Source organism: Cannabis sativa, chromosome 9 (genome assembly GCF_029168945.1).
Source record: "Cannabis sativa cultivar Pink pepper isolate KNU-18-1 chromosome 9, ASM2916894v1, whole genome shotgun sequence".
NCBI lineage: Eukaryota > Viridiplantae > Streptophyta > Magnoliopsida > Rosales > Cannabaceae > Cannabis > Cannabis sativa.
The window spans coordinates 41,851,878-41,872,080 of NC_083609.1; the positions used below are offsets into that span (position 1 = coordinate 41,851,878).

At 31.5% G+C, this 20,203-nt stretch overlaps 3 protein-coding genes across 3 annotated transcripts; all 3 read left to right on the top strand.

The window, feature by feature from the left end:
- The first annotated feature begins 7,780 nt into the window (after positions 1-7,780).
- On the top strand, positions 7,781-9,019 carry LOC115723520 (L10-interacting MYB domain-containing protein-like). The gene is made up of 2 exons (XM_030653014.2): positions 7,781-8,380; positions 8,477-9,019. The coding sequence occupies exons 1-2, from the start codon at positions 8,051-8,053 to the stop codon at positions 9,017-9,019; spliced, it is 873 nt and encodes a 290-aa protein (XP_030508874.2). The 5' UTR covers positions 7,781-8,050.
- Positions 9,020-9,181: 162 nt separating this feature from the next.
- LOC133029000 (uncharacterized) lies at positions 9,182-9,993 on the top strand. The gene is made up of 3 exons (XM_061104886.1): positions 9,182-9,709; positions 9,798-9,845; positions 9,946-9,993. The coding sequence occupies exons 1-3, from the start codon at positions 9,182-9,184 to the stop codon at positions 9,991-9,993; spliced, it is 624 nt and encodes a 207-aa protein (XP_060960869.1).
- LOC115723860 (uncharacterized) lies at positions 9,946-10,650 on the top strand. The gene has a single exon (XM_061103863.1). The coding sequence runs from the start codon at positions 10,143-10,145 to the stop codon at positions 10,539-10,541; it is 399 nt and encodes a 132-aa protein (XP_060959846.1). The 5' UTR covers positions 9,946-10,142; the 3' UTR covers positions 10,542-10,650.
- The last annotated feature ends 9,553 nt before the right edge of the window (positions 10,651-20,203 follow it).

A 20,203-nucleotide genomic window follows, 5' to 3' on the forward strand; every position in this document is an offset into this window, starting at 1 on the left:
TTTCAAACCGAAAAAAAAGAACCCAGGGGTCCGATGGTCGGACCATGGGTCCGAACCATCGGACCCCTGGATTCTTTTTTATTTGAAAGAGAGGAAGAAGGATGGTGGCTGGGTCCGATTGGGCCGATGGTCAGACCATGGGTCCGATGGTTCGGACCCCTATCGGACCCATGGTCCGACCATCGGACCCCTGGGTTCTTTTTTTTTTTCAATTTGAAAGAGAGGAAGAGAGAGGGGGCTGGATCCGATTGGGAGAGAGGGGGGCTGGGCTGGGTTGTGCGTGGTCGGAGGCTGCTGTCGGTGGTGGTGGGTGGTCGTCGGTGGTCGGGCGTGGTAGGGCGGCGTGGTGTTGCGTGGTCACCGAGAGGGAGAGAGAGAGAGAATTTTTTATTTTTGATTGGGATTTGTTTTTTAAATGAGAAGGGTATTATGGGGAAAAATCAAATGGAGTCATATATGGACAATTTTAATAGGTATTGATTTAGGGAAATAAATTTTGAGATTTTTAAGGATAGTTTTTCAAATTTCCCATTACAAATATGTCTATCCATGCTTATGTCATGAGTTTTCTCTTTTCTTACACGCCACCACTGCCATAACTTCTCCTTTCTTATTTCTTTTTGATTTTTTTTTTATTTTCTGTTACTCTTTCCTTAGTTTTTCTGTTGCCACAACCCATGATCATTCCGTCCGAAGCCCTAACCCACAATTTTTCAACCTCCCATCTATGTTACTATATCCATTATCTTCCATAACTTCTGTTAGTTTTTCCTCCCACATTTTCTTCTCTTCTTCTATAAATGGCCACCACTAGGTCGGGTTCGAAGCCACCTTCCCCAACTAAGAAAATTTCAAAAAATACTAAGAAAGCTCATTCGAAGTCATCTAAAGTTGATCCTAAAATGGGTTTGAAGCGCATTGCGAAGAAGGGAATGGGTGATGTTGTAGAGCCATCTGGTTCTAAAAAAGGCCTATTCCAGATAAGATTGAGTCTCGTAAGGCAAAGAGAACAAAATCTTCGAAATCTGCCAAGGATGTAAGTTGGGTTATGTTGTTTTTCAATTTTTTTTTAGTTTTTTTTTTTCTTGTTGCTGTGTTTTTTGTATGATGTTTTGTGTTTTAAATTTTTCCCCCTTGTTGTTTTAGGTTATCACCGATTCTGATTTTGAGGATGAAGTCCCTAATTTGGAAGTGAAGCCTAAAGTTAAATCCAAGGTATGTTTACCTTGAATTTTTTCATTTTCTTAAGTTTAAAATTTTTAATCGCCCTTTGTTTTCTTTTTGTTTTTGTTTTACCTGTTTATAATGACTGTTTTATGTTTTGTCTCATTTTTTGTGTATTTCTTTTATGTATTTTTGTTGATGTTGTTTTTGTGTTGTTTTTCAGTTGTTTTTTGGTTTTGTTTATGCTATTAAACAGTTTGTAGCATTGTTAGTTTTTTAGTGTTTTATTGCCTTGTTCTCAACAGTTATTTAAATGTTTGTTTTCAGTTGTTTTCATGTTGCTTAATTTAATTTCACGGTTGACAATTACTATTGTAATTTCATTTTCTGCATAGTGTTGTTAATATGTTGCTTGGAAGTTGCTCATCTTTTTTTTTTTTTTGAAAAAGGGGAAACTTTATTCAAAAAGACTAGCAATACAAACAAAGGCAAAAAGCCAAACAAAAAACCAGCAGCTGCCGAACCAGAAAAAAGGCAGCAGCCACCCAAACTACCAACTTTTAATTACATTTAAAAAATACATATTCTTCATACAATCCTCAAACGGACCCTTACCCAATAACCTCAACTGAACAGTTTTACGAACATCTAAACTAACTCTTCTAGGAGCGGCACAACAAAGATAAAAAACACAGCTGTTTTTATTCTTCCAAATTGAGTACATTGTCGCTGCTATGACAGTATTCAGCACCCGCAACAGTATTCCAAGTTGCTCATCTTTTAGGCTGACCATATTGGAGTTGTTTTTTAAATATTGTTTTTTGGTTTTTTTTTCTGGTTGCTTAATTTTTGTTTGTCTTTTACTTGTTGCTTGCAAATTATGTATTTTAGTTGTTCAAATTTGTTGCTTATGATTTCTATTGTTATCCCCACTTTCAGGTCCATCCTAAGAGCTCAAAGAAGTTTGAAGACTTTGACATACCTAAAAAAATCCTCCTAAGGTGTCTTTTTTTTCTGTTTTTTTTATAGTACATTTCTGTTTTTGTTTCTTGTTTTGTATTTTGTATTTTAGTTTTTTAGTCTTTTGTTGTTTTCCTCATGTTGTTTGTTGGAACTGCTGCAGGAATGGGATTACATATATGACCAGAAGAATTTGTTTCTTGCGAAAGCCGTCTCCACTACTTCATACCAGGTTATTGATAATATTAAGACTTGCCTTTCACCTAACCAGCTTGAAATGTTTTCAAAAACTTGTTTTGGGCATTTCATTAAGCTTCTTGAGTTCAAAGTTCAACTGCAAGTTTTTTATGGGTTGTTGTTGCGGGTGGTTCAGCAACCTAATGATGCTGAATTGTGGGTTATGATTCGTGGTGTTAGAATTAGGTTTAGCATTGAGGAGTTTGCGTTGATAACTAGTTTAGATTGTGAAGGTGATTGTAGTGGGTTGGATTTTAAGCAAGACGTTAATAGTCTCTGTTTGAAATATTGGCCTACTTTACTAAAGAATTTGTTGGGGAATGTTTTACCACAAAGAGGTGGGGTAATTCTGATGAGGATGCTGTTAAGTTGGCAGTTCTTTATTTTGTAGAATGGTTTTTACTTAGTGGTACTAAGCATAAAAATATTCATAGGTCCATTTTAGATGTTGTAGACAGTGGGAGGTATGATGAATTTATTTGGGGACGGAGTTCTTTTGAATTGACTATTTTGTCGTTGAAGGGTAAGCTTGACAGTTGGGTTGAAAGTGTTAGAAAGACGAAGAGTTTAGGAAAGAGGCTGAGTGTTTTTTACACTTTGATTGGTTGTCCTCATGTATTTCAAGTTTGGTTTTATGAGTGTTGTAAGTACATGAAAGGTAAGTATTGCCAAAAGAAAAATTCTCATATTCCAAGGATTATTCAGTGGCCTTGTACCAGCCAGCCGACTTTCAAAATTTTGAAGACTACTATTTTTTATGTCTCCAAAGACAAGGTATATTTGTTTGTTGTTTTTTATGTCCTCATGTACATTTTTCCTTTTCTTGCTTTTTTCTTAGCTGCAACTATTAAATATGAAACCCACTGCTGTTGAGTTCAAAGCTTTGAAATTGAGCAGTTTCAAGTTTGACACTGATTACAATTCTTACGAGAGTATTCCTGTTCCGGAACAACCTTCTGTGGTTGAGAGTGACAATTCTGTCAAGCTTGATGGTTTTTCTAAAAATTTTGATAGTTTGGAGATGAAGATTTATTTGCTGCATACTTCCCAACAGAAGATTTCTTCTGATTTGGTTGAGTTGAAAGAGTTAGTTTCTGCACGGTTTGTTTCCTTTGCTGCTCAAATGGCTTCAATGCAGACATAGTTCCTGGAAGGTTATCTATTTGGGGCCGGCCAGGAGGTAGCCTTTCTCCGCGAAACAGGGACTTCCACTATCCTATTTTAGTTTTGGTCTTTTTACAAGGTCAAGTCTCGGGAGCATTATCTGGAGGCCTCTTCCTTACATCGACCTTTGCGAGCTTTTCATTTTAGCCTTATATGCAACTTTTAGGGATAAAATCTTCACAGAGATGTGTAAGAAGGGATTCAGGCGTGTCTTTTCAATTTTTCAAGAAATTTTTGCCGAATGTGTTTCTTATCTCCGGGTTCACCCTTGAGCTTACCCTTCAGAGGAAGAATTTAAGCGTATTCCTCTCGAGGAGACTTTGGTTGAGTGTGTTCTTCGCTTTTGTTGCATGTTAGGCCGAGTGATTTGGGCGGATGGAAGTAGGATTTTGTTGTTGGAATATATTTTACCAGGATCTAGATTTACTAACAAGTATGTTTTTAAACATCCTAATATGGATTTCCAATACAATGAAAATAAACACATAAAAGGTATGAGAAACCTTACAGTGGTTGCAGCAGAATTAAATGACTCCTCCCACTCAGATCTCTAACCCTTGTATCCTTTCTGTTATAGTGAGATTTTTCTCACCTAGAAACTCGAGACCGGACTCCTATTTAAAGGACACGTGTACTCAATTTCTCCGAGGAAAGCTGAGATGTCAATGAGAGACTCCTCGAGTATGAACCTCGCCTGAACCAGACTCAGCGAGATGATGCGAATATGACAATGACTAATCGCATTCGTATGATTCGTGGTATGTAGGACCAAGGAACGACCTTAGCCCGTATAAATCAAGATATATGCAAGTATTCCCACGATCCTCCTACAAAAACATATAGATTGATTCTCTATGTTGCGAGCTGGTCCCGATGACCCAACAACCTCGATAAACCGATATAGATTCGCATGTCTCGGTTCTATCACCTCGTTATATGATGTCCATAAAAATGACTTCACAAGGACGCAGGCATCCTAGACTCAACTAGTCTCGAAGGCATCTCAAGCCTGCGAGCTTATGCAAGAATATGAACAGCCAACTTGCACTAAAGAAGTCGCATACGTTGCTGTATTTAGTGAATTAAACTGGAAACTGTTCTTCATTTATTATGTTTACGTTTTTTAGCTTAATTATTGTAAATCAATGTATAAACGGATTGATAATGAATGCAATTCTTGTGTAAATGATAGGACACTTGCTTTGTATATAAAGGAGTGATTCACCGTGAAATAGAAGAGACAGAATCCTTGCAACAGTGGACTAAGCAGATCGAGATCTGACTGAACCACTATATTCCTCTTGTGTTTATTATTTTTCCAGTCTATTACAGTAGAACCTCTATTTAAGAATACTCTATTCAAGAATAACCTCTAATTTGTTATAAAAAAATCAAGTCCCAATTTGGGCCAGTTATATATAAGAATAACCTCTAAATTGTAATTAGTTATACATTTTTTAAGTCCCGTATTACCAAAGTATACCTCTATATAAGAATAATTACATCTTAATAAAATATATACATGTATTTTGTAAATTTATTTATGTAAAATTAATAATTTTATTTTAAATTATAATACATGTATGAATATTATATTTACTCTAAAATATATCTATTATGATATAGTATTAATGATTATTTATTGTTATTATTGTTACGTTGATATTTTTTGGTTTTTTAATTTTTTTTTTCTAGTGTAACTCTATTTAGTTATAACCTCTCAATTAGAATATAATTTACTTAGTCCCAAATGTATTCTTGGATAGAGGTTCTACTGTACTAAGTATTTGTGTTCCTAATTTGAATACTCGTCGTCATTATGGGTCGAGTACTCGCACTTATTATATATTTACTATTATTATTACAATCTATTTTTGGTGTTGTAAAATTCCTTCAACAACATTTGGCGCCATCTGTGGGAACGTGTTGTATAATATTCTATGATTTTGGAGGAGAATCATGGCATGACGAGCCCCTAGCATAGAAATCAAAAGTCAAGAAATCAGCCCCAGCACTTAGATATCAGCTAAAATCAATACAAATCATCTTTCTAGTTTATCAAGGCACTGTTCAGAGAAACACAAAATTCACATCAGCAAGCAATCTCAACAGTTCCCAACTTAGAAAAAATCCAGCTGATCAGAGAAGAAAAGATGAAAAACATATATTATATTTAATGAGGAAGGAATGACTCTAACTGCTTTCTCAGATTTTGGAACCGCCCTGATCTTGAGGTCGCTCAGATCTCGGGACCGCTCAAGTCCAAAACAATGATTGCAAATCAGTTCGGAAGATATCGCGTCAACTCCTGCAAAAGAAGAATAGTGACAATAAGGCTCATAACTTCGAACTATCAGCAATCAACATGACTACAAGCTCGACTACAACCAATGGCAGAAAGGCTATTCTAAACAGAGCATATATAAAACCATTCACGAAGATGACGATTATGATTTCAGCGTCATGATCGCACAATCGAAAATATGGCATAAAGAAGAAGGTCGGGATTGGGGAACAACTCGTCGTTGTTCTCGCAGCCACAAAGAAGCGACCACAAAAATTGCAACAAAGGCTCTAACAATCGCAAAATAAAGGCGTACAGTATATTCCACACTTCGTGCTTCGAACTCCGACGTTCCATTAGAGAAATGTATCTAGTCGTCAATGGAGGTCACGAAGCTCTAAATCAATGAATTGCAAATCCGTTTATGCAAATGAAAGGATGAGTAAAATGGATATTCATCTGGTATTTGGAGAGCGCGTGGAGAGATGGAGAATATGGCATCGAAACCCACCAGATGGATGTTTCCGTGACTAGAAGATGAAGCTGATCAGAGAATTCCAAATGACACCGATGTGTCGAACCGAAACGGCTCAATAAAATCCATCATAAATGAGAAACCAAACGGTAATGAGTTTTTGATTTCTTAATCTGTTGGTCTGCCTCTTCAATGAGTTTTTTATGACTTTAATGGGCATGTTTGGCATGGCTTTAGAAGAGCTTTTGAAGTCTCAAAGCTACTTTTAAATATGTTTGGATAAAATATGAGAAGAGCTTTTTTGATTTAAAAGAGCTTTTTAGAGAAGCAATGACTCACCAGCGTTTTTAGGAAGGACTTTTAAAAAAAACACGGGAAGCTATTTTTTTTAGTTTAATGAATCTTTTATAATACCTAATTTACCCTTTTTTTTCTAAAAAAAATAATTAAATCACCTTGATTGTTATATTACGGCAAATTATTGCATATTCTTCTCATAAGGAAAACCTAATAGTCTTCAGTCAAAAAAATCACAGCAGCCATTTTTATTGAAGAAAGAAAAAAATAGAGTTATTGCTTTGTCAACACAATTAAAGGTAAGTATTCTTTCATTTTTCTATTCTCGTTAATCGATTAGACATATGACATGAATATATTAATTTACTTTTTGCAATTTGACATTTTTTTTCTGCATTCTGAATGATGCGTGAATGATATTGAGTCTGTTTTTTTTTTTAAAAAAAAAACAAAAATAAGAGTTAATGCATTCCAATTCCATCTATCATTCTTTCCCTTACTTTTTAATTGGCAAACAGAATGTTGCAAGTATTATATATGTAGAAAATTATCCCAAGAAAATTATATATGCAGAAAATTTTAAAGTTGTAAATATACAAAAAATTACCCTAAAAATTATATATGCAGAAAATTATATATGCTTTTTACAACTTGTTTATATTCATAATAAAAAACAAAAAATTCTTTTAGCCTTGATTACAACAAACGATCAATTTTTTTTTCTTTTCTTTAATAGTTATTTTTTTTTATATTTTTTATTAATTATTAGATTTTTTTTTTTTCAAAAAAAAAAGAAGATATTTTTTGGAAAATTTTCTAAAGAGTGAGTAAGAAAATAATTGATTTTTTAATTTTTTTTATTCTTTTTTTCTTTCTTGTTACGTTAGATTTTTTTTTTTTTTTAAACAAAAACAATATAATCTCATGGTTTGTTAATTAATGTAACAAACCAACACTCTCTTGCAAATCCAACATTATAAACGTTAATTTAAAAAAAAAATTAAAAAATAAAGATAATAAAATACATTTTTTATATTAATTAACTATGTAATCAAATTAATACATATACACTATAATTTAACAAGCTTATATACATAGAATCCAATTCTCAAATATTTCTTTCATAATGATAAAATTTCTTACATTTCTTTCATAATGATAATTATACATAAAATTTGATTGAGCTATGTACATAAAATAATGTGATTGAGATAAAAATTTTATATACATGTTATTCAACAATGATGATGAAAATCTCTCTATTATTGAGGTATTTTATATTTACATTTTTTTTTTAAATTGTTACCCTGTTTGTTTAATATTTTACATTCATTGTATTGTAAATTTTTTTTCTTCTAAATGATTGATCATTAATAATCATTATTGTGTCATTGCTGCCATTTTGAATAGAATAATATATAGTATTATTTTGTGTGTTTGTTTATACTTCTCATATTATTTTAAATAGAATGGAAACTGAGGTAACACAAGGAAAATCAAAAGCAGTTTGGGATTCAACAACACATGAGAAATGGATTGATTTAGCTGTAGAACAAGTGAGAGCTGGCAATAGAAATGGATCACATTTAAGCAAATTAGGTTGGAAAATTTTTATTGAAAAATTTAATTTAAAGACGGGTAGAAATTATGATCGAAAACAAATGAAAAATCATTGGGATAATGTTAAAAAGGAGTGGCAGTTGTGGGATTCATTACTTAGAGGAGAGACTGGACTTGGTTGGGACATGCAAAGGCAAACAGTTGATGCTCCTAATGAATGGTGGGAGGAAAAGTTACAAGTAAGTTTTTATACATACCTCTTATAATTATAATTTTTTTTATATATATATAACAAACATATTATTTTGTTTTCTGATTAATAAATCAATCAACAGAAGTATCCTGATGCTGCTAAATTTCGAGTGAGAGGTTTAGAACATTCTTTCAAGCTGGATGAGTTGTTTAGAGATGTTACCGCTACAGGGGCTAGAGCTTGGGCACCAACTTCTGGTTCACTTCCTCCTTTATACACAGAGGATCATAATGATATAGAGATCGATGAGAATTCAGAGGAAAGTGACCATGAGAGAGTGTGTCAACAAATAAGAAAAGAGAAGAATTTACTTGACCCAAATAAGAAGCAATTTAAGAAGGGAAAAAGAAATAATTCTACAACAGCAAAGTTGTCCAAACAACTTGATGAAATTTGTGAGGCAATAAAAAATAGGAGCTCATACATACGTACCGATCCTCCTGGATGTAGTGTTCAAGAAGTGATGGATAAATTAGCTACACTTCCAGGTTGTGAACCAATGAGCCCTCTATTCAAAGTTGGTACTAATTTATTCATGAAGAAAGCAAATAGGGAAATTTTTGTTGCTTTGAAGGAGCCTAAATATCAAATTGAATGGCTGAAAGAACAGGATTTGAACTTCTAAATTAGATGTTATTTCTTTTTACTTGTTTGAATATTGCGGTTTGTTTAGTTCATTTTATTTTATTTCTTAAACAACTTGGTTTATTTGATTTCTTGAATAATATTATTTGTTTTATTTCAAAAATATTTGAATTATATATTTACATATTTATTCTATAGCAGAATGGATAGTGATTCAGATACAGAGGAGATAAATGAAGAATGTATACAACAAGCTATAACTGAAGAAATGGAAATTGATGAGCTAGTCATTATCGTTACAAGAACATCAGTATATTACCATAATAACTTTTTGGTTAAGGAGCCATGTAGAAATTCACCTCACACTGGTTGGAAATTTATGATGGAAATACTTAATGGAAATGATCGACGTTGTCATGAGATGTTTCGAATGGAAAAACATATTTTTTGTAAACTATGTGATAGATTGAGAAGTTATGGGTTAAAGTCCAGTAAAGGGTTGAGACTAGAAGAGTCGGTTGATATGTTTATGATGATTTTAGGACATGGAGCAGGTAATAGAATGATTCAAGAGCATTTTCAACATTCAGGTGAAACTGTTAGTAGACAATTTACAAATGTATTGGAAAAAATGAGTATGCTTGCTTTGGATGAAATCAAACCACCTGAAAATTTTGACGAAGTCTCGTATTATATACGAAATAATTCAAGATATTGGCCCTACTTTAAGGTAATATGAATACACAATTTATTTATATATATATGTTACTACCTATGAATCTTTAAATTTATTATTTTTTTTGAAATTGTTATAATAGGATTGTATTGGAGCTATAGATGGAACACATGTTCGAGTTTCACTTCCCGTAGATAAACAAATTCCATACATTGGAAGAAAGGGTTGTCCTACGCAAAATATTATGGCTGTATGTGGATTTGATATGTTGTTCACATTTGTGTGGGCAGGATGGGAAGGAAGAGCACATGATACTCGTATATTTCTTGAAGCATTAAGAAATACAAATCTAAATTTTCCTAAACCACCCAATGGTATGTTGTAATCACTATCAATTATGTGAATATGATCTGAAACTTAATTTAATAATTTTTTATTTTATTTTATTGCAGGTAAGTATTATTTAGTTGATGCAGGGTATCCAAATATGAAAGGTTATTTAGCTCCATATAAAGGGCAAAGATATCATCTTCCTCAATTTCAACAAGGTAGTCAACCTAGTGGCTATAAAGAAGTATTTAACCATGCTCATTCATCATTACGTAGTGTTATTGAGCGTTGTTTTGGTGTATGGAAAGCACGTTGGCAAATTTTGCATCGAATGCCAAGTTATGGATATGATAAACAAGTAGCTATCGTTACTGCTTCAATGGCTTTACATAATTTTTTTAGGAGGGAGACTATTAATGAGATGGACTTTCCGTCTTATGATGAAGCAAATAATGATTTTGTAGACGATGATGTACAAAATATCAACTTAGCAAGAGATGAGAGTGAAATGGGAGTTGTCCGTGATAAAATTGCAGCGGAACTCATGCTGAGATAAACATGAGTATTAGTGTTATTTTTGAAATTATGTAATAATTGTTTTAAATGATAATTATGTAATAAATTAAAGATCGGTTTTGTTTATATATTTTTATTTTATTTTTTAAGATTATTTTTTAAAAAACAAGTAAAAGAAATTATATTATTATTATTATTATTATTATTAAATTTGATATATATAAATATATTATTTGTAAGAGCTTTTATATTCTACTACCAAACACTTATAAAAGCTCTTCAAATAGAAAAGAAGTTCTTTTGAAATTGAAATCCAAACACTAAATGAAAAGCTTAAACTTTTACTTCTCTTCTTCTAGTGTCTAAAAGTAAAAGTATAAGTTATGCCAAACAAGCCCAATGTGCTGCTTTGATTGAGCAATTTTACCGTTAACAAAGAGGAGGAACTTGGAGGAGCCTGAGTATTGAAAGGCCATTACCTACCGCTACAAAGGAACAAAAAAGAGATTGAAAAATACAAAACCCTATAGGCTCGCTGGGCCTAGTCTTTTCATTAGAACAATGGGCCAAATTCTTTTTGCTATTAAAATAGGGGTCTTTACATTAATATACATAATTGGAAAATCATTTACAATAATAACTTTACACAAATAATGAGCAAAAACTAACGTTCCATATAAAAATATAATACAGTGTATTCAATACAAGTGCACTTCTATTATTTTAAGACAATTACTCTTGCAGGTGTATTCAATATAAGTACACGTTTTTTCATTTTTATGTTTTGAGTTGTCTTCTTCTAAACTAAAAATGAAGTGGCTTCTTCTTTCTTTCTTTCTTTTTTAATTTCTTTTTTAAAAGAAAAACAAATATTAATTTCTCTTTAGATTTTTCAAAAAATAATTCTAATTACACCGCTAATTATTTTGGCTCAAAAAATATACCATCGCGACTTATTTTTTAACACGATTATTTTAATATGTGGGAAGCATATATTTTTTGTCATTAAAAAAATATCATTTTATGTTGTTTTGTTATTAAGAAAAATTTTACATTACTTTTTTTAGCAACATCTGTGTTACTTTTAAAGGTATTTAAGAAACTAATGCATTACAATAAAATTATATTTATATATATATATATATACTAGATGAGAGTTACGTGGCGAGCCACGTAAATATTAGTTTTATATAAGTTCTAGTGGTTTTTGTTTAAGAATTCAGTAACTAAGCAACGGCAACAACAATGGTAGATAGATCTTTTTAAGTTTTTCATATTTGTAAAGATTATAAATCTAAACTTTTAATTTTCTTGATTTGAGATTTTGAATTGTTCTGATTTATTTGTTTATGAATTTATTGAAATACTTGAATATTTATATTGATGATTGTTAATAAAATTAGTTTGTAGCTTTATGTTTCTAGAAAAAAAAAGTATTATTTTATATAGAGTTTAAAATTAAATTTATATAAACATATTTATTTTTAAAAAGAGTAATTCATCAAAAAAAAATTGCATAAATACACAAATACACAAAAAAAAAAAATACACAAATATATAAGCCCAATGAATAAATAAATTAATTCAAATAGAACATACCTCTAATTTCAAATTGTTGGTGATTAGTCGTAATAATTCAAACTTTTGGAAACAAATTAGCTCAATCTTTTTGTGCCAATGTAATTAAAAAATCTTTTGGCTCAGTTCTACCTGAAAGTTGCTTATCAAATTAATTGACAAATATAATTCATTAATTTCCTTTTATTTGTTATATATTGAGGATATATAATACTATTATAAACAAAACATTTGAATAAATATAATTCTAATAAATAGAGGAGATATATACCTGATATATATCACACACATTCAATGGTGAATTGTTCACTGCCACACTCAATGGAGAATTGTTCACTGCCAATGGAATGAGATGTGAAACAGTGTCTGATAAGCCATAAGTTATGTATGCTATGATTTAGTCGATAGTAAAGAAGAGATAGATATTTTTGAGTTTACTTATTAGGTTTATTTTTAAATTTTAATGAAAAGGATATAGATAATATATTATTATCATTATTAATTTATAACACTACACGTGATTTAATTTATTGTGAGAATTTAAATTTATATTATAATAAAAAATAAATAGATATAGTGATTGATATTGATCAAGTGGATTAATGGTTGATTATTTGAGAAATAATGAAGGGCATCCCATGCCATGTGTTTTTGCCAATAATTAAATTAATTAAGATATGGTCATAACAACTTTAGCGTCAACAAGAATGTTTTGTTTAAAAAAAATAAGAAAAAAAATATTAAAATTTGGGATATACGGTTTGTTAGAGAGATATGTGGTTAAGATATTTTTTTTAATTTTAAAAAAAGATTGTTTAATTTTTTGGGTTTTATTATTGGATTTATTTGTTAACGGAGATCAAACCTATAAACATCGTTAAATTTAACAGAATATTCTTTTATTTTTAAGGTATATTCTGTTAAACCAAGAAATGCCGTTAGATAGGCACTTTTAATATATAAAGATATATATATATAGGATACTCTTATAGTAGAGATGCCTCTTTTGTCTCTATGATAGGGACACTTTATTAGACATTGATTAATGATCTAATGGTGAGAAGAATGTAAGGAGTATGATAGTGAATATGGACTTTACTATATGGTTACATATCTCTTTAAATTTTAATAATATTTTAATACTTATTCTTTTCTTTAATTTTTTTTTACTTTAGTCAATTTGTTTTCCTAAATTTTTTTCTTTTTCCTTTTTCATTAAAAAATAATTAGTAAATTTATTTTTATTTCAAATAGTTAGTTGATTTTTTTTTCTTTTAAAATAAAAATATTTTCATGATAGTTTAAAAAAAGATAAGTTGATCTAATAAAAATTAGTGTACCCCTCTCAGTAGACCCCTTATTTCGGCATCCAAAAATATTTTTGATTTTTCAATAGACCACTTGTAAATTTTCAAAAAATTATAAATAGTTTACAATGTTAAAAATAAGGTTCAAATATTTTATTGCACGAGCGACTGTTTTTTCTTATAGATGTGGCAATCAACTGTTTGAATTTTATTTACGGCACTGTAAACTATTTAAAATTTTATGAAAATTTACAAGTGGTTCTAAGTAATTACAATGTACATGATTAAGAAAAATAATAATTTAAAAACTCTCATAGATACCAAAACAGAGAAGGGGGTCTATCAAAATAATAGGGGGTACAATTATTTTCAAAATATTTTTCTTTTTCTACATTAATTTTTTATGATGAATTCTACTAAAATCTACTGTACACCCCTAAAAGGGTGTTCTAGTAGACTCTATATCTGTTTTGGCATCCAAAAAAGATTTTTAGTTCATTTTTTTTTTTCATGATCGTGTATGTTATAGCTATTTAGGATTACTTGTAGATTTCAAAATTTTTTAAATATTTTACAATGCGGAAAATAAGGTTCAAAAAGTTGTTTAATATGTGTGTAAGAACGAACAGTCGTGCGTGCAATAAAATATTTAGATCTTATTTTTGACATTATAAACTACTCGAAATTTTCTAAAAATTTACAGGTGCTCTTAAAATATACAACGTACACGATCATGAAAAATAAATAGATTGAAAAACTCTCTTGGATACCGAAACAGATTGTTAGTCTAACAAAATAACCATTTCAAATGAGTATGAAATATCTCTAAATATTTGTAAGACACCTATAAAAATAGATTTTATTTATTTATTTATTTAATTAATCTGTTATATTTGACATAAAATTTAATGATACTTATATACTTATTTTGAGTTATAAAAAACTAAAAAAAGAAAATAAAAATTTGTAGATACTATATTTTTTTTTTTCAAATAATTATCTCTTACTATGATATTTATGTTTAATTAGAAAAATTATGAATATCACCATATTTTTGCTTTTTATTTTTTCTGTCTTTTTTTACAAAAAAAATAAAAAAAAGAAAAAGACACATTTAGGAAAAATAATTAATAGTATGATTCATTTCGATTTTTTTTAAGTAAAAAACTTACATTTTAGTTGCAATAAATTAATTATAAAAAGAAAAACTGGAGAAAAAAAATCATGTTCCATCCAAAGAACATTGTTTATGTAAAAAAAATATTGGTTATGTAATAATAAATAAATAAATAAATTAAATTCTTTCAAAATAATAATAAACATATAAGTAAAATATGTAAGTAATGACATTTTAGTGAAATTTCTATATATAAAATCTTTCAATAAAATTTAAATAAAACAAGAAGAAAAAAAATACAAGAACATCTAATTTTATATTTCTAAACTTGTTATCAATAATTAAAATTTTAGAGACATAAATTATTGTGATTTTATTAGGTTCCGTGATTTTTTTATATTTGTAAAGTTTTTTTTTTTTTTTTGACATCAAGATATTTGATTCAATCCATTGAGTTATACAATAATTATCTTGTACTTTCAAAAATCATCTTTATCAATGTTCAAAAACATATCAGTATACTATAAACAAGGGTACCTACCATAAATTTTTTCTATATATATATATATATTCATTTTCATATTATATTATGTTATTTTGTTGTTTAAGAAACTTTTACATAACTTCTTTTAGCAACATATTTATTACCTTTAAACTTATTTAAGAAACTAATGCGGCATAATTTTTTTTTTAAAAAAACTAATGTGTTACAATTAAATAAAACAACTTACATAATTTATTAGTTAAATTTTTAATATCTAAGTTACCAATTAAGATATATTTTTAGTAACTTTAAGTTTGTTGTATTAAATTTAGTTTATAAAAAATGCTATTATATTTTTATGGTAGAAACTAATTAGTTGTCCAATGAATTAAATTTTAAAAATAAACTTAAGTTGTTAACTTAAATAAAAATAAAATTTTATTGGTATTATAAGAAATTCAATTATTTTTTTTTTATTATTTTGGAAATAAAAAAGAATATACATGTTTCCTTTGTCTTGAAATAATCATATTGAAGAGTAGATTATAACAATATCATTTTTAAATTCAACTAAGTAGTAATGTGAACAGAAATATTTTTTTAAAATGTGAGAAAAGAAAGATAAAAAGTTGAATGATAAAAAAAACAAATAAATAAAAAAAATTATCATGGGGTGAAGGCATAAAAAAAAAGTAGGTTAAACCTAAAAGAAAATATAAAATAAAAAGAGAGAGTGAGAAAAAGAGGGAAACGAAAATTTCAAATACTACATATGAAAAAAAAAGATTATTAAATATGTATAAAAGACAAAGAAATAGCTTATTAGATTGAGTAAGGTATATTTGATATTAAGATAGAAAAAAAGGTATGATATGTAAAAATTCCTTTTACTCACAAAAACAAAGTTATTTTTATAAATAATTTCCAAATTTAGGTGCGTGATGAAAATTTCCCATTAAAATATAGTCCAATGGCCATACAATGAATATGAAAATTCCCATGAATTTTTGTCACCACCCGTATTATATGCACAATAGCTTTTGTATATAAATGAAAAGAGCACGTGGCTTTGTATGCAAGGAGTAGAGAAGCATATAATATTCAAAAGTCAATTCGTTTTTGGTGGACTAGTTTCATGGAGCCCAATACTTGGCCCAAGTGAATGAAAAGTCTCGGATATACATATTATATTCAGGTGCACGTATATTTTTCTTCTTGTTTTTTTTTTTTTTTTGAATAATGATTAAATTTCATTAAACTAAATCATCCAAAACCAAGGATGCAATAACAAAAGGTAAGGAGTCTCTACTAAAAGTACAGTCAATCTCAGAAAGAGAAGATCGCGCCAAAGCATGCGCAACTGCTTAGCAAAAATAAAAGAAACAACATCAAAATTAGCAACCAAAGTCATACAATCATAAAGAATATAACCATAAGGAGAAGCCATATTTTTGAACTTTTGCAAATCACTAATGACCCTTAAACAATTCGATTCAACTACAGCATGTGACCATCCATTTGCTTAACTCTAAGAGACAGCTTCCTTGATACCAATGGCTTCGACAATATGAGGTTGCAAAGAGCCTTCTCTAGATAAACTTCTGGCCCTCGAAACCAAACCCGCAACAGACCTTGCAATCAAACCCATTCCATACCGCCCTTGGGCAGAAAAAAGTGCACCATCCACATTAACTTTAACAAAAGGGAAATCGGGTGCTGTCCATTGCTCCACAAGTAGTGCAGTCGGCCAGTTTAAGCTTGCATATGTGACATTAAGTTTTTGAGCATTAAACCATTCAACATAATTTAACTGAGCCATTGCCACTACCTCACTCGCATCAGGGTGTTTGGAGTTCCAAACCAAATCGTTACGATAAGTCCAAACTGACCAACAGACCATACCATCCTCAAGAGCCTCGGCCGTGTTCCACAATGCCAAACCGGCTTCGAACTAACTTGAGAACAACATTGCATCAGGCGCCACAGCAGTTTTTGGAACCTTGCTCCAACAACTTTGAGCAAAAGAGCACCGCACCAGCACATGCAGAGTCGTCTCAAGAGCAGTGAGACAGAACAGACATGTTGCAGCAATTGGAACATGTTTTGTGGAAAGATGAAACCGAGTTGGGAGACTGTTGGTAGAAGCTCTCCACAAAAAATTAAGAACCTTTGGAGGGAGCTGTAACTGCCATAAGAGTCACCGGAATCCAGAGCTATCTGGAATATCTCTGCTAGTTTTCATTGATTGAAGCAGAGAATATGCACTCTTAACAGTGAAAACTCCTGACGCATCATGTAACCAGTACCACAAATCAGTACTCATATGACTATTGTGCGGAATTTTCCACACCAAAGCTTGATCTCTAGCAGTGAGCACATCAACTAATACTTCCCCATCCCATTCAACTAGCTCGACTTTCATTAAAGAGTCGACCGACTTTCCCAGAAGACCTGGATGGACAGATTCAATGAAAGGGTTCATCTCATCAAGAAGCCAAGGCTCAGACAAGATATTAACGGTAGAACCATCACCCACCAATCGCAGAACCCCAGCCCGAACTAACTCCTTAGCCTCAAACACACTTCTCCAAGTATACTTGGATTATACCCCAGGGTCGATGTAAGAAAAGACCCTGACGAAAAGTATCTAGCTTTGTAAATTTGCCCCATCAAGCTATCCCCACAAGTCAAAAGCCTCCATCCTTGCTTAGCTAGTAGAGCTAAAATGAAGTCCCTTAAATCTCGAAATCCCATACCCCCATTTCTCTTGTGTTTCGTGAGCTTGTCCCAGCTTAGCCAGTGTATGCCTTTATTCTTGTTTGACCTCCACCAAAACTTGGCAATAGCTCGCTCAATGTCCTGACAAATTCCGATAGGAATGAGAAACACATTCATTGTATAGGCTGGGAGAGATTGAACAACTGATTTAATAAGAACTTCCTTTCCTACACGAGATAGAAATTTATTGTCCCAAGACTAGATCCGCTTCTGAACTTTGTCCCGCAAATAGCCGAAGATGACATTTTTATTCCAGCCAATAGTACTCGGGAGCCCCAAATACATACTGTGCTCAGTCGCTTCATGGATGCCCAGAGTAGTACAGATGGCTTGCCGCAAATGGGATGAAGTATTAGTGCTAAAAAAGACAGAACACTTCCCAAAATTAAGACGTTGTCCCGTTGCAGTAGCAAACATCCTAAGCAACTGAAGAACCCGATTCATCTCGCCATTGGTCACCTTACAATACAGAAAACTGTCATCCGCAAAGAGCATATGAGAGAGACTAGGCTCTCCATTAGCCACTTTACAACCATGCAACCACTTCCTCTCTTCAAACTTGCGAATAAGAGCAAAAAAAGCTACATACCAAAAAAAGATAAGGTGATATAGGGTCTCCCTGTCGAAGGCCTCTACTAGGCACAATAGGCCCCATAGTTCGGCCACTACTCACAATCTGGTACTGTACCGACGACAAGCATCCAAATATAAGACGAACAGCGAATCCCAACCGAGCAAGCATATCATACAAGAAATGCCAATCCACACTATCATAAGCTTTACTTAAATCCAATTTCAACGCCATAAAACCATCCTTGCCCACTTGCTTCCGCTTAAGATAATGTAGAATTTTGAAAGAGACCATAATATTATCTGTAATTAACGTGCCAGGGATAAAAGCGCTTTGATGTTTGGAGATAACCTCAGACAGTAATCCCTTCATTTTGTTAGCAAGAACCTTAGTAATAACTTTGGCAATGACATTGCAGAGAGAAATGGAGCGCAGCTCACTCATTTGCTCAAGGTTCTTCTTTTTTGGGATTAGCACAATACTCGTATTATTCATCCCTACCGGCATTTGTTCGGTTGTAAAGAAATATTTAACTGTATGGATCACATCACTACCAACAATGGACCAATATTTCTGAAAAAATTTCGAATTCATCCCGTCAGGACCGAGGGACTTATCTGGATGCATTTGAAAGACTCCCTCTTTAACTTCTTGATCCAATATAGGCCGTAGTAAAGCCTCATTATGCTCATCTTGGACAGTAGGCACAACACAGTCCAACAACTCCTCCCAGCTAGTAGGTTCAGCAGTAAAGATTTCCTTGTAGTACTCAACCATGACATTCTCAAGCCCATTATCCCATTGTCTCAAATTACCCTCAGAGTCTTTCTACCTAGTAATGTGATTATTTCGTTTTCGCGCAGAAGCTTTAGAATGAGAGAACTTACTGTTTTGATCACCCGCTTGAAGCCATAACTGTTTAGATCTTTGTCGCCCAAAAACCTCCCTTTGGTTAAGAACAGCAAAAAGCTCCTTTTTAGCCTCATAAAATAATCTCTTCCCGTCCTCATCACGTCGCTTCTTATATTGCTTTAACAACCGATTGCATTGTTTAATGCGAGAAGAAAAGTTGCAAAACACATCCTTTCCCCAATGCTGAAGAGTAGTACCACATTCCTGTATCTTCCGAACAATATCTTGCCTTGCTAACGAAGACCAATTACGCCTAACCACATCTTCATAGTCAGGATGACTGGCCTAGAAATTTCAAATTTGAAAGATCTCGTCTGAGCAATAAGGGTGTACATCAAACCGCTCAAACCGCCTGCACCGTACCGCACCGTAAAAAAAATGCGGTTTGAAATTCTTCGCGGTGCGGTTGCGGTTTGAATTTTTCCCAAACCGCGTGGTGCTGTGCGGTTTGCGGTTTTGAATTATTAAATTGCGATTCAAACTGCACCGCACCGCATGTTTTAAAATTTCAATTTTTATATTTATTTAATTAAGCCCATACATATGAGCCCAACCAAAGCCTATAAATCTTAGGGCAAAATCCATAACTCTTCACAAACCCTCTCTTCTTAGCAACAAACCCAAGCCCATACATGTGTATTGAAATTTGGAATTGGAAGTTTGTGTTTGTTTTATTTTTAATCTATTGCTGAAAGTATGTTAGTTGTACATTTATATTGTTGTTGGAATTTAATTAGTTTCAAGTTTGTTATTTTGATTTAGGTGTGTTGTTGAAACTTTAAAAAGATTATTGACCTATTGTTGTTGTTATAACTTTTCTTAGTCTCAAGTTTGTTGTATTTTCTTAAGTATTTTGGAATAATTATATTAATGATAGTTTAATTATTTTATGATGATTGAAAAAAAATTGTGATAGTTCAAACTGCATAAACCGCACTGCACCGCATCATTTTTT